Genomic DNA, 15330 nt, shown 5'->3' on the forward strand with positions numbered 1-15330 from the left:
GAGCCGGTGCAGACAGAGGGTACCATAATGTAGCGTGTAGCGCAGGGGATCACCTTCACTACAGTAGCAATCTCAATAGGGCTTATTTTTTGGGGAGGGCTTATTTTAGAGGAATCTTACACAGTAAGGGGAGGGCTTATTTTCGGGATAGGTCTTATTATCGGGGAAACATGGTAAGTCCAGTATGCTGTATTCTGTCCTGTTCTTGCCAAAGAGGCTGGGACTCTGACAATCCAAATACTCAGATAATCAGAGTATCTTGCATTTATATAGCACTTTGTGAGGGGCATCATTGTGTAGTAGATAGACAATTAATTGGGCAAGGCCTTAGAGTCAGGAAAACCAGTGTTCAGGGTCTATCTCTGACACATACTTATGTGGCTCTGGGCGAGTCAAAGCGATGGAAGGCTTTAAGTTGCAGATGAGTTGGTTCTCTGCATAGCCAAGGGAGTCTTAACACTGGGAGTTCCCTAGACCTGTAAAATCATCTGTCTGAACCAAAATAAAGTGCTTTAAAGATTTACCAGGCACCTTCCTGACAAAGATCCCTATGATGTTCATTTGTAAAATAAGTATGATTCCCATTTTATAGGTGAGGAAACAGGTACAGAAAGAGGTTAGATACTTGCCTAAGGTTCTATTGCTAGTAAGTAGTGATCCCAGAATTCAAACTTGGGTCTTCTCTCTCCATATTCAGAGCTGCTTCTCATCAGTTTTATGACCTATCTGGAAAGGATATGGCCGTAATCCTAATTTTCCTTGGGAAAATGGCATCTAGGCATTGTGTAATAATACCTCCAGAGGTATACACATAATCCACACGTCCATCATGGGCACTGCACTCTTTAATCAACTCTGTGGGATTGGGGGACTTTTGGAGCACTCTGTTATTAGTTTTTTTTCTTCCTCTGGACTGCCCAGTACCCTTTTCTGCCTCTTAGTACAAGGAAATAGGCCAAGGTCATGTGACTTGACTGGAGAAATTTACCCTTGTGCTTATATTTTCATCCTGGTTGACTATCTCTGTGAAAAGATGTGAATGGGAAAATGATGAGGGAGGCCTGTGGAGAAATAAAATTAAAAGGAAGATATTGGGACAAGAAGATGTCTCGTTTATCTGAAACTTGGCCAGTGTCTGTGTTTGCATGTCAGAGCCCTGTTATTTCCAATGAGGCCAGAAGTTTCAGGGTTGAGTGATTTCTTCTTGTGATTGTCTTAGAGTAACCACAGCCCCAGGATTTAATTCTTGGGATACCTGGAGGCAGGTAAGGGGTATTACACTTCCAATTAATGGCAATCCCTTGATCTGTGAATTCCCTCATTTTTGTTTCCCTTTTTAGTACAATGCTCCATCTTCACCTGCAGAATACATCCACCGGATTGGGAGAACCGCCCGGATTGGCTGCCATGGGAGCAGTCTGCTCATTTTGGCTCCTTCGGAGGCAGAATATGTCAACTCGTTGGCTTCTCACAAAATCAAGTGAGTCAGAAACCTGAACGAGGTTTCGGCTGATCTCAGCTAATTAACTTTCTGTCGAATTTTCCAGTGGATGGGCCTTGTAAGGCTGACGATGAACCATTAACCCTTGTGATCCCTAAATGAGTCCCAGAATAGCCAGTGGCAAAAACTAAAACCTGTAATATCTTCAGTATACGACAGTTTTTATTGAATACAAGGCTAGGTGATGGAATGATCTCTTGCACTTAGTTTTCCTCAAGAGACAGGTCTGCATTTAGTTTCTTTTACAAGTCACTCTTATCCCTATCAGATGCATGTCCCCATTACAGCTTGCCCCATCACTTATTACATTTTTCTCTCTTCTAAAAAAGTCCACAGAAGAACCAGTGATGTTATAAATTTAAGTAGAAGTGTCCAAACAGAATGGGATTAGGGAGCTGACCTAGGGTAATACATAGGGAATAAGCAATGACAGCTCTCATTTGGGAAGTTTTACCTTGTACCCATCTTCATTCATTCATTCATTCATCAAGCCTGATTTTGTGTGCAGAGTTTTGTGCCAGGCCCTAGAGATACATAGTTTAGATAGACATGGTACCTGTCTTTGTGGAGCTCAGCATCTAAAAGGGAGACTTGACATGTGCACAGATAACTGTAATACCTGACATTATATAGGTTCCTTAGAGAGTCACAAAGGAAAACGCTGCATGAAGTCTAATGGGGACTTCTTTACTTGGCATCTGTCCTAACCTGATAGAGCTTTCCTGTATACTAGAACCAGATATCAATCTTTTTAAGACAAATTTATATTCAACAAATACTTATTAAGTGCTAGCTGTATACCGAGCACTGTGCTAGATCCTGGGGGACAAATATAGTTTCTATGAGACACACTGTCCTCAAGGAGCATAGAGTTAACTCTAATACCCAATATTCATTTGTGTCAGACATAGTTTGTGAAGCAATGCTTTCTTTATAGTATTTTATTTTGCTTCCATTTCACTAAAATTTGAAAAATATGATAAAATTACAGAATCTCAGAGTGGGAAGGGACCTCATCAGAGACCGTCAAACCCATCCCTGAATAAGAACCTTTTCCATGACATAGCCAGTAAATGGTCATCAGGCTTTGGCACAAAGATTTCCAGAGAGAGAGAGAAACCACTGAATTCCCAGGCAGCCCATCATATTTTGGAATAGTGTGCATTGTTAGGAAGTTTTTCCTTACTCAGGTCAAAACTTGCCTCCTCACAACTTCCACCCGTACTTCTGCTGGTTCTTTCCTCTGGGGCAAAGCTGAAAAAGTTTCATCCATCTTCCAGGAGCTAACCCTTCAAATACGTAAGACAGCTTTCAAATCCTATTCCCCCATCTTCTCCAGGCTGAATATTCCCAGTTCCTTCACCTGGTCCTCATATGTCAGGAGCTCAAATCCCTTTTCCATGCTGTGACCTTACTGTGCACACCCTCCAGCTTAACAATGTCCTTCCTAAGATAGCGCACTCAGAACTCAAAACAGAACACTACATCTGCAGTCTAATTAATGCATGGGGCAGTGAAACTATTACTACCTAGTCCCAAAAATTATGTCCATCTTAATATAGGCTAAAATTACATTAGCTTTCCTGACAATCATATTACACTACTGACTTGTGTTGAGTTTGAGCCTACTAAAACCCGAAATTGCTTTCACATGATTGTCTAGCCATGCTGCCCCAAACTCATACTTGTGAAGTCATTTTTTTTAAACACAAATGTTTTACCACCAGTATTTACATTTATCCCTACTAAATTTTCTTATTAATCATTAATCGACCAACAAACAATATTAAGGACCTATTGCTATGTACCAAGCTCTGTGTTAGGCTTTGGGGATACAAAAACAAAAGTGAAATGATCCCTACTGACAGGGTACATACAGTCTTTTGGGGGAGATAATGTGAATGTATATAGATGTATACAAAGTAGATAGAAGGTAGTTTTGGTAGGGGAGAGGGCTTTGGCAACTGGGGAACCAGAAAAGGCCTTAGGTGGAAGGTGGCACTTAAGTTGATTCCTAAAGGAAACTAGGGATTCCAAGAGGTAGAATTGCAGAAGGAATGTATTCTGGGCATGGGGGGACAAGCAGTGCAGAGCCATAAAGATGGCAAATAGAGTGTCATGTACAAGGAAGAGTAAGAAGGCTAGATTGAATGAATTGTAGAGTGGAAGGAGATTAATGTGTAATAAGGTTGGAAACATATTTTAGGGCAGCTAGGTGGTACAATGGATTGAGTGCTAGGCCTGGAGTCAGGAAGACTCACCTTCTTGAGTTCAACTCTGACCTCGGACACTTACTAACTACGTGACCCTGGGCAGATCACTTAACCCTGTTTGCCTAATATGTAAAATGGACTGGAGAAAAAAATGGCAAACCACTCTAGTATCTTTGCCAAGAAAACCTCACAAGAGGTCATGCAAGGACATGACTGAAAAACTACTGAACAAGTTTGGAAAGTTAGTTGGGGCATGTTGTGAAGAGCTTTAAATGACAGGAGTTCATTTGATCTTATCAGCAAAAGGGAGCCACTGGAGTTTATTGACTAGGGAAGTGACATAGTTAGACATATGTTTTAGGAAAATCATTTTGGCAGTTCTGTGGATAACTAATTGGAGTTGGGAGAGACTTGAGGCAGGTAGACCAATTAGGTGACTATTGTAATAATCTAGGCACAAGATGATGAAAATCTGAACAAGTATGGTGGCTATAGGTAAAGGGCTATAAGGATGGATTCAAGAGATGTTGTGGAGGTAGAAATGAGAAGACTGATCCATGGACAAAGTCTTGAGGTACACCCAAACATAAGGAGTGTGATATGGATGCTAGTCCTGGAAATGAGAGTGAGAATAATTGGCCAGATAGGTAGCAAAGAAAAATGATAAATCAGTGTTGTCAAAATCAAAGGGGTAAAGGACATCTACAAGGGGATTGGGGGTAAGGGGGAGTGAACAGTGTCCCATGTTGCAAAGCAATCAAGGAGAACAAGAACTAAGAAAAGGCCACTGGATTGCAAAATCAGGATTTTAAAATTAGATTTGGTCCAACATTCTAGACTGTCAAGATCTTTTTGAATCCTCACTCTTTTGTCAGATGTGTTAGCTATCTCTCCTGGCTTTGTACTACCTATAGATTTGATAAGGGTGCTATCTGTGCCTTTGTCCAGGTCATTGTTAAAGATGAAAAAAGCAGAGGGCCAAGCACACATCTGTCTGATTCTTTATTGGAGACATCCTTCAAAGTGGTTATCAAACCACTTAGAACTACACATTGAGTTTAGCCATTCAACCAATGCCGAAGCAACCTCATTGTGCTATCATCGGGCCAACAGCACTCTATCTTTTTCATAAATGTAGCATGAGAGACTGACTCTATCCTTCAGACTTGTTAATTTTAGAACATTATGATAGAAAGCCCAAATCAATGAATTTGGAATGGAAGTTTTATTGTGCACTTATGATGTCCAATTTACTGTCCCAGTTCTGTTTCTTATCTATTCTTATCTTCTGTTGTCACAGACTTTTGCAGAACCTTTGGAGTTTCTTCTATACTACAGATTTAGGATTATAGAATTTAGAGAACATCTAGTCAAACTTCCTAATTTTACAGATGACGAAACTTAAGGCTCAAGTAGGTCAAGTGATTTATCCACAGCCATAAAGTTGGTAAGAGAGTCAGAATTTGAACTCAGTCTCTCTAACTCCAAATCTAGTGGATTTGCTACCATCATACTGCTGCTTCTTATTTGTAGAGAGGTTCTGTATTTACATAGACTTTTGTTCTCACCCAGAAGCAAAAATTTTAGTTCTCACTCTTTAGCAATTATTATTTAAGAAGAGACACTTTGATTCTACAGTTTCATCCAGACTTTGATCCAGACCTGCATGTTCATGTCCCCACTCTTTCCTGATGGACTCAGTGGACTTCCTGAGTGTGCACTCTCTTTGTCTCTCAATATCTCTCCATGTGTCTCTTTCACTCTGTGTCTTTCCCAGTTTGACACTCTGTCTGCCTCTCTCCTGTTTCTCTGTCATCATTGTCCTTTGTATGTCATTTTAGAGTCAAATTGTAACTGTCTGATGCCAGTGTTGGGGCCATCTATATTTTCCACATTCCTATATTAACCCCATTTAATGCGGGGTTTTTTTTTTGGAAGACACTGTAAATACAAGCAGAGGGGGGACATTGGTAGTAAATAGTAATCTGTTCTTGAGATGTATCCAGTGTAGAACCAAGGAGAGTAACTCTATCATCCCTGGTAATAGTTTATTCCCAAAAAACCACAACAAAATAAAAAACAAATTGAAAAACCCCAACACAATTATTATTGGTGCAATCCTCCTTAATTTGTGGCATTTTTTAAAACAGGAAAACCTCTTCATTCTGTGGTTGATTTGGTTTGTTGAAGCAGATGAGCACAGGAAATTTTTTTTCTCATTATAGTTTATTTTAATTTTTTTTCTTTTTCTTTTCTTTCTTTTTTTTTTGCTTTTTGGAGGGGGGAAGGTAGGGCAATTGAAGTTAAGTGACTTGCCCTAGGTCACACAGCTAGTTTTTTGTGTTAAGTGTCTGAGGTTGGATTTGAACTCAGGTCCTCCTGACTCCAGGGCCGGTACTCTATTCTCTCCTTCTACCTATTGAGAAGGCAAGAAATATATCCATTATACATATGAAGTCAGGCAAAATATATTTCCACATTAGCCATATTGTGGGGGGGGGGGGGGGAAAAAAAAATAAAGAGAAAAACAAATAAGCAAACCAAACTATGCTTGAATCTGCACTTAAAGAGCATCAGTTCTCTGTCTGGAGGTGGATAGCATTTTTCATCATGACTGCTCTGGAATTGTTGTGGTTAATTGTATTGATCAGGATTGCTAAGTCTTTCACAGATGATTCTCATTACAATATTATTTTACCTAGGTACAATGCTCTCCTGGTTCTGCTTACTTCATTTTCCATCAGCTCATGTAAACCTTCCAGGTTTTTTCTGAAACCATCCCCTTCATTTCTCACAGTACAATATAGTATTCCATCATAATCATATATCATAACTTTTTCAGTTATTTCCAGTTGATGGGCATCTCCTCAGTTTCCAGTTCTTTCCACTACAAAAAGAATTGCTATAGATATTTTTGTACATAAGAATACTTAGGAAATATTACAAGGATACTAGATAAATTTAGCATTTGGTCTCTAAAGGGAATATGGACAGACTTAAGATATTTATCTAAAGATACTATTCCTGTTCTAGATGTTATTACCCTAACTGGAAAGTCCAGGTACTGAGGAAATGTTATGTATAAAATCTAGCACACCAAAATAACTTATTAAAATTGCTGCCTGCTTGGGAGTGAGATAATGTATCTCTGTATTATAAAAATTGTTGTAGCTCACATTTTGTAGCTCTTTAAGGTTTACAAAGTTTTTCTCACAACAACACTCTGAGATAGGTAGAATAAGTGTGAATATCACCACTTCACTGATGAATAAACTGAGGCTTAGAAAAGTAGTAGCTTACAGTCACAGCTATGTTTAAGCTAGGATTTGAACCCAGGTCTTCTACTGCTTGTCCAGGGTCCTTTGTACAACCACTGCCACCCACCCACCTTTACACATAGGTCCTTTTGATAATCAACCTGAGAAATTTCAGCCAGGTGAAAACTAGTTGCCTGGTGGAGGATGGCAAAAGGGGACTTTTGCTTTCAGGAATCCTGCACGCTCCCAAGTCCATAGAAGAAGTGTGCTTGTGTTTGTGTGCACACATGGGAGAGCCAGGCAGCAGGATGCTAGGATGGCTGATGAATCATGGAGAAGATTCAGAAAGGCAGGCTGAGGCTCCCAGCAGCAAGGGCCATCACAACAAATTGCCGCCTGCCTTCATAAACGGAGCATTGTGGAGCTAATCCTGACAATTTAATTTAGCATACAGGGCAAAAGACAGGTGCACTGGGCCTCTGCCTCTTCTGTCTAAATGCTGGTAACTTTGCTCCTGCATCCTTTCTGCTTCTTTGTATTAGGCAACTTCTTAACTTTTTTTCTTCCTCCCCTTTAAATGTGTTTCTAATGAAAGTCATCACTGATTTATTAAAATGTAAATGCTTCATCAAAACGTGTATTTCTTAGATCAGGCACCAGACAGTTCCCTGAATTTATTTATTTATCTCTTTTCATGGGAAGGTGGGGATGATCCAGATCTGTGGCTAGAACCATAAATAATCAGAGCAGATTCTCTTTGTTCCTCAGAAGAAAAGATTTCTTAGAAATAGGAAGGAGGTCCCTTTAAACTGTAAATCACTCAGGTTCACTTTCAGCTTCCACTCAACTGAAGGCATTTGGACTCCTAAAATTAGCCACGTTCAAGCCAATGATCCAGAAGTCTTTCCTGCCCAGAAAAATCAGTGGCCCATCACATTTAGGAAAACTGCACACATCCCCTGTCTGCCACTTAGTCACAGTTTTGGAAGGTTTTGATTGCCTAACTATCCCTCCACTTCCCATCCCCTCCCCCCACTCCCCCTACTCCCAGCTTCTCTTCAGAATTTGACTGCCCTTTCTGCTTCTATTACATTTGTATCTTTCCTCTTCTGAGGGGCGAAAAAGCCAAGAATGGAAGCACGTGTCAGAGACAGAACTTGGCTTTCTGCTTTTATTTCCTCATCATTCCAAGGGTAATGTGGAGGCAGCCTCGACAGGCTTTGCATCATTTCTTTCTCACATGAGGGTGTCCTTAGTAACTTATTTTTTAGAAATGGCTTCTCCATGAAGTTATCAACATATCACCCTTGTGTGCCCTGGATGCCTTTGCCTGTTCTCACTCCCTCTCTGACTCTTGCTGCTGTAAACTCTGTTGAGTTGTGAGCTGGCAGTATGCCGAGGGAGACAGAGGAGCATGTATAGGAAGGGGTGGAGGTTGTTGAGGGAAAGAGATGACACATTTCAGGCAAATCACTGTCGAAGAGTTGACGTTTTCATTCATAGCTCTGTCAGGGTAACCTTTGGGGGAAAGGGGGAGACTTGTCTTCTTCCACGTAAGAGGTTGCCATTCATGTTTTAATTTGCTGTTATATTTTTTCAAAAAAACAAAACAACAACAACATGAAAAAATCAGTTGTCTTTTTGTGATTCGTTTCCCTCCCCTAAAACCCTTCTCTTATTATCTCTTTGTGGCTGGGAAAGGAATTTTCTCCAGCTCTTTATTTCCTGTTTGGTGTACATGTGAAGAATGATGGGTTCATAGGATTTAGAGCTGGAAGGAACTTGGAGAGTACTTGGGCCAACATCATTATAAAAAGAAAGAAACTGAGGCCTGGAAAGGTGAGGCAACTGACCCAGCTAATTAGCAGCTACATGGTGTACTCACCATTCCTGCCTTATGTATTCTGAGTCTGTGACCAGCCTGAAGAGTTGGATGAAATCTCAACTTTCTGGACCAGACTTTGCACTGGTTGGCGAGCCTAACTGTGCTACCTTGTTTCTGAAGTAGAGCCCAGCAAAACATCTTTTTTTTCGTGATAAGGCCCATTTTAGCTATTTGCCCACAACTCCTGCCATCTTTTCAGCTATGCCCAAGGACTAATGAGATAGTTTGACTTTTGGTCTGCCTAATAATTTAAAGGACGGGAGCAGTGACTACATTACATGACAGAATAAGGACATTGTATATAGTTTTATATAGGTGGGGGCTTTGGTAGTCTTGCAACCTCAAGTTTGGTGCTTTCCTCAGTAATTATCTTTCCCAGAATATCAACATGATAATAGACAAGCTGTATTAAAATACTTCATTCCTGTGTTCCCAATGAAATGCAACCACTTCTGGAGAACAGGGAGACTTGAAAGCTCTCTGTAATGTCTCTATGGTCCCACTACCTTCCACCTAAGCCAACGTGGGACCAGTAAATATTTATTTCATGTCAAAGAGTTGTTGGGAAATGATGAAATAATCCCTAAAGTTCAAATGCTAACTGTTTTAGGTTTTAGATTAACTAAGGAGACATGGTGTTTTCCTGTAATTCTGCCTTGGATATCAAACCACGTATTAGGTCCTTCTCCTTCTGGAAATCATAAAGGCTTAGCAAAATATACACTTTTTCCTTTTCTTGGGTTTGATTACCTTGAAACAGGCCATTTTATGCCATAAACTGTCTTTTGGAAAGAAAGAAAATTCAGTCTGAGATACCCTTCTTGTTTCAGTGTATCCGAGATAAAGATGGAGGATATTTTATCTATTTTGGCAATGGATGATCGTTTTAAAGGAAGACGATGGGGGAACAAGGTGAGTTTTCTTGTTGAGATTTGTTAGTCTATTTATTGCTAGCAAGTATGACCTATTTCTTGATTTGGTGTAATGTTATTGATGTTAAGGGTTAGCAATTGCCTTTACTAAGTTAAACCTATATTCTAAGAGCCATGCTATTAGATGGGGCCAGATTAGATGGAGCATTGATTTTCTCCCCTCCTCACTACCCCCTCTTTGGTTCTGGACATGTTTGCTGGTCTCATCCAGTTAATGGGCTACAGTCCATACTGGAAGCATGCCATACAACAGCAGGCAGAGTTACCAGAAAGGAGGTCCAGGCCAGAATGAATTTGGAGGCAGAAGTATATGCTCAACCCTGGTGGTCCCTCTCCAGATTATCAGCAAGGACAACTGACTCCAGTCCTTCATCCAAGACAGCGGGAAAAAAAAAATATCTCCACGTCTCCTTTCAGACCCACTCATTTCATCCATTTTTTAATGTGTGTGTACTATACACAGAGGAAGAGTAAAGTTGCATTCATTAAGAAGAAAAATCTTTATTATCCATGCAGCTCCATATGGAAGTACTGAGCAGTTGTAGACAGATCTGAGCATCCTTGTCTCCTCTTTCTATCAGGCTTTTCACCCTGCTGGGCAATAATTTCCACCCCAAACCCCCATACTCTTCAATATGGTATGTACGCTCCTATGCATAAACACATTGAGATGCTATCTGTAGTTTTATCCATGAAATATTAATTATTTGAATTTTAGTACGCAGGTTTAAATATTTTACGTTTGTTTCCTTATGCCTGGGGATAGACTGGAAAATCAGAGCCAAGTAGATCAAGCTTAAAAATCCCTTTATTCTTCTGTGTCTTTATTTGGATCTGTCTGAGATACTGGAGGGTTGACTGATCCTGTTGTAAGTTCTCTTGTTAAAAAGGGCAGTTGAGAAATTGTCTCCAATACATGAAGAATTAAAAACCAACTACTAACCAAGTCAACCTTCCCTGTTTGTTCCTAACTAGGCCGGAGCTATCTAAACATTAACACAGAATTAATTTCCTTTTAGATTTAAAAAAAAGAAAAAACACTTAATTCTATGGAGCCACAACCTCTCAAAACAAATGTTATTACACCAAAAATCTCAATGGAACTAACTCATGTTTATATAGTGCTGTGAGATTTGCTTGTAAAGCACTTTCTCACAGCCCTGTGAAGCAGGTGTAGTGCAAAGGTTATTGGCCCTAGTTAACAGATGAAGAAAACTAAGACTTTAAAGGGCAGGTAATTTGCTGATGAACACTTGACGGAAGCAGCACTAAAACTATCTTATGTAATCCCTAGTGATTGCTCCTTATTTCAAATAATACTTCTTTGTTGTTTGTTTTTTAAATTCCAGCACAATAAAGAAACTGGGATAATAATGCCACATAGTTGGCTATCACACACACACCCACACTACCATATGCTGTTGCATTTAACTTGTATGCAGCCATATGTCTTTATTACAAGTTCTAGCTTTGAAAACTGAGCCTGTTTTAAGTTGTCTGGCAGGGGACAGTAGACAGTAGGGGAGAAGTGTTGGTCTACTTTAAACCTGTGATTTCATCGGTGTGGAGATCTGTAATCTAAACTCTTAGAGAATTGCCTAGGACCTTGAAGGCTTAAGTGACTTGTCCAGGGTCACACAGCCAGAATGTGACAGTGGCCAGATTTCAGCCCAGCTCTTCTAGCTTTCTAACCATGATATCATGCTACCTCTGAAATTTTAAATTTAAATCTTAATCCAAGTAGATTGCTGGAAGATGTGCGAAACACTTTCCTTACAACAGTCTTTTGAATTAGGTTAGTGCGTGGGTTTTTTTTTTTTAAACCTCATTTTACAGATGAGGAAGCTGAGTCAGTGGTCACGGAGTAACCACAGGCACCTAAAAGCCCTTGAAAGTACACACATTCTTCTCCATCCATCAAGAGAAGTCATCTGTGAGATACTCCAAGGTCTTTCCCTGAGTAAATTTCACATGCATGATCTGAAACGGTTTTAATGAAAATAATAATTATACATATATAACACCTTAAAATTTTAAAAAGTACTTTTATATACATGATCTCAGTCAAGCCTCACAAAAACCATGAGATGTAGGCAGAGCAAGGATTATTATGCCCATTTTTCATATTTGAAAACTGAGACTCAGAGGTATAGTAACTTCCTCAAAGAAACCCAACTAGTTTGTGTCAGAACTGGGAAGCCTTCCGGTCCCATTGTGGTATTTATTCCACTGCGCTACTCTGAACCTGAGTTAGGAGTACTTTAGCAATGTAAGGATCTATTTCACCAGTTTGGGCACTCCCTCCCATAGATAGTTCAGCCCCTTCATAACTCAGTAGACAACTTTTGAGAGTTGCTGTGGCCAGAAAATCTATCCCCTGTGGTGAAGCTGCTGATGAGTTCCTTTGAACATAGAATTAGGCTGCTCTTCCCTCTATGAACATGCTGTCCTTCACCAGGTCTGTACTTGAAACCAGCCTGCCAGAGACTGTGTTCTGTTGCCTTAGCCTTTGAGAACTCAGGGGCATCTCTACACCATGAAGAAGCATCAAGGGAGAGCTTTAATGACTGTGATACATTTTATTTGGTCCAAACCTGTGAATTCAATGGTGGGAGGAAACTCCCCAAAGCAGGTGGACCACCCATCTATAACTTATCATCTTTGAGAGTAGCCTGAGGGATGGAGAGGTAGTGACTCACCCAGGATGGTACAGCCAATAGGGTGAGATGCAGGACTTAACCCTGATTCCCTCTCCACTCCAAGTCCAGCTGTAGCCACTATAACATGTAGCCTTTATGAGGATGATAATAATGGTGATTTTTAGTTTCTTTACCTGTTATAAAGATCTTCACACACATCTCGTTTTAACTTTGTGACACTTTGCGAGGTCGGGTCTTTTCCTTCCAAGGGATTAGGATTCCCATTTCATAGATGAGGAAACTGAAGTGCAACATGTGCCATATGAAACCTTAGTTGATTTAGTTGCAGGAATAGAATCAGAATCTGGGCTCAGTGCTTGGAGCAGCTGGGACTGTAGTGGATAGAGCACAGGACTGGGGTCAGGAAGCCCTGAGTTCAAATCCAGCCCCAAACTGTCTGTTTCAGTTTCCTCAACTGTAAAATGGGGATAACAGCACCTACCTTGAAGGGTTGTTGTAAGGATCTAATGAGATAATATTTATAGAAAGAGCTTAGCAGAGATCCTGACACGTAATAGACACTATATAGATGCTTATTCTCCTCCCCTCACCTTTTTTACATCAGATTGCACCCAAAAGGAACACAACCATTTATCTACTCTCTGGAAATTGAAAAGAGCTTGACCAAAAAAAATTGACTCAAACTTCATAGACCATTAGAGATTGGGTCAAATCAGATAGGTATAGCAAGCTCAATGCACTTGGATCATGAGTCTGTAGATCAAGGGCTAGAGGCCATACAGTATAACCCCCTCTTTGTGCAGAAGAAACTGAGGCCCAGGAAGAGCCATACAGGAAGGAAGTGTAAGAAGGAGGATTTGAATCCAAGTCCTCTTGACTCTGGAGTCAGTTGTTTACAGCAATCTTAGGACTAGCCTCCCAGTGAGAATAGTTAGTAGATGTCACCATTCTTTGTACCTTTCTTCCACCTGATCATGGTAGAAGGAAGAAAATTAAATTTATCCTGATAAAGTTTCCTTTTCTCCCCAAAGTGCACTTCTCTTTGTAGTTTGAGGAACCTGCAAAACTAATTTTCTTGGCCTCTGTCCTCCAGAAGTGTCTATGATGTATTTTTTTCTCACTCTGATTTGAGAAGCAATGAGGAAGACTTACTAGGATTTAGAGGATTTGTTGGACCTCAATAAGATTCTTGGTATTTCTTGTTTCAAAAAAAAAAATTAATGGAGACTGGTACCCAAGTGACTCCAAATTAGTTAGTGCTATCACTGAATACAATTCATTATATCAAGTATTAGATGTCATATAAACAAAAATTCAAGTTAACTTTTTTGAGATCCCTGATAAATAGGCATTTAAAAAATCTAATCTATTAAATCAAAATTGGCAAGCTGATCTATGTTGACTCATCCTAAGACAATCCTGACCCAGGTGTATAGTGAAAAAAAATAGAATAGGTACCATATTGCAACTTCTAATCCTATTTTGTGTGAAGAACCTAGTACATACAACTTGCTTCCCATAATTTACATGGTCTCCTCTGTCTTACGGTGAACTATGCAGATGCATGTGGGCACGATCACTATATATTTTACACAGACATACAGAAACCTCATTATAATGCCGCTCTTCTTCACCCAGCTCGATTGAAGTCCATTATAAGTATCCCTTCGGCACACACCTTTTTGGGCTTCTGTGAGAAGTAAGAAAGTGGTGAAGCACCTGTAAAATGTATATTTCATATTTAGGTATATAAAATATATATGGCTACGTCTGGGTGTGTGAATGTTCACCCACCTACAAAGAGAATAAATCTGATCTTTCAACTTTACTGGGAAACACTCAGAAGGTTCTAGGGACCTTGGGGGGAAAAAATCAGCCTAGCAATAAGGTGATTAAAGCAAAATCCTTCCATTTTGTTTAAAACCATCTTGGAAGCTGTAAATATAAGGGCATGCTCTTTGAAAAACAAACCAAAATAAAACCCACCACCACAATTTATTACTTCCTCCCCCCAAAAAAAATTGTTTGGTCTACTTCTCTTGATCTTTCAATCTAATGGGCTGTGAAATTTCCATCCTTATAAAAATAAGCTCCAAAATTGTCTTTGCTACAAGTTTCTTGTTGCTATGAAATGAGTCTTGAAACTTAGCCTGACTTGAGTTTTCCTTTGGCATTGTAAAATATTAAAATCAGATCACTAGCCTCTTGCTCTCTCCTGTTTGATCTGTGTCTACCCTCCCCAAGATCACTGGGACCTTCCAAACAGAAAGTATGGCATGCTCAAAGAGCCATAGCGATTTTTCCACCTTAACAACCATTGTCCTCCACTCCATTGGTTGCAAGTTAGCTTCATTAACCAATACTGAATCTCTGTGCTTTGAGGGTGGGGGAACCAATCCTGTGGGGTATTCATATGCCTTCAGGGGTTTGACCCATTCTCATTAAGGGAGCATTTTACCTGTCTGGGGTTTGAGATTATGCAGCTAGCTCTGGCCCCCTCCATTTTCAGTTTAAATTTAGACTGTCCTCCCCAGAAGACAACTCAAAAATGCCTCATTCATTCTCAGGAGGGGCAATTTTAAAATAAAGTATTTCTGGGAGGGGAATAAATGGGGATAAGAGAAGGAAAGAAAAGCTTTTTCATAAACACATTTTATTTTCTGCTATTAGTTTTCTTTTGTTTTTCTCAGATTGACCTTATCATTTCAAAACCAAGAACATAGTTTCATCTCTTATTTTCTACATATTTCAAACATACACAGACTTATCTATATGTGTGTATATACGTGTACACACATACATTCGCACATATATAAATACACACGTGTGTGTGTGTATATATATATATATATATATATATATATATATATATATATATATAT

At 39.7% G+C, this 15330-nt stretch overlaps 1 protein-coding gene across 2 annotated transcripts in view; it reads left to right on the forward strand.

Moving 5' to 3' along the window:
• The window catches only part of DDX31 (DEAD-box helicase 31), a 90097-nt gene that overhangs the window by 42296 nt on the left and 32471 nt on the right, over nucleotides 1–15330 (forward strand). For both annotated transcript variants that reach the window (XM_069069294.1, XM_069069295.1), the window contains 2 exons: nucleotides 1341–1480; nucleotides 9687–9768. In XM_069069294.1, coding sequence (XP_068925395.1) covers nucleotides 1341–1480; nucleotides 9687–9768 — 222 coding nt within the window. The remainder of the gene's footprint in view (nucleotides 1–1340; nucleotides 1481–9686; nucleotides 9769–15330) is intronic.

This window comes from Petaurus breviceps, unplaced genomic scaffold, assembly GCF_028583685.1.
Source record: "Petaurus breviceps papuanus isolate PSGF00001 unplaced genomic scaffold, PetGlider_PUasm1.0 90779, whole genome shotgun sequence".
Classification (NCBI taxonomy): Eukaryota; Metazoa; Chordata; class Mammalia; order Diprotodontia; family Petauridae; genus Petaurus; species Petaurus breviceps.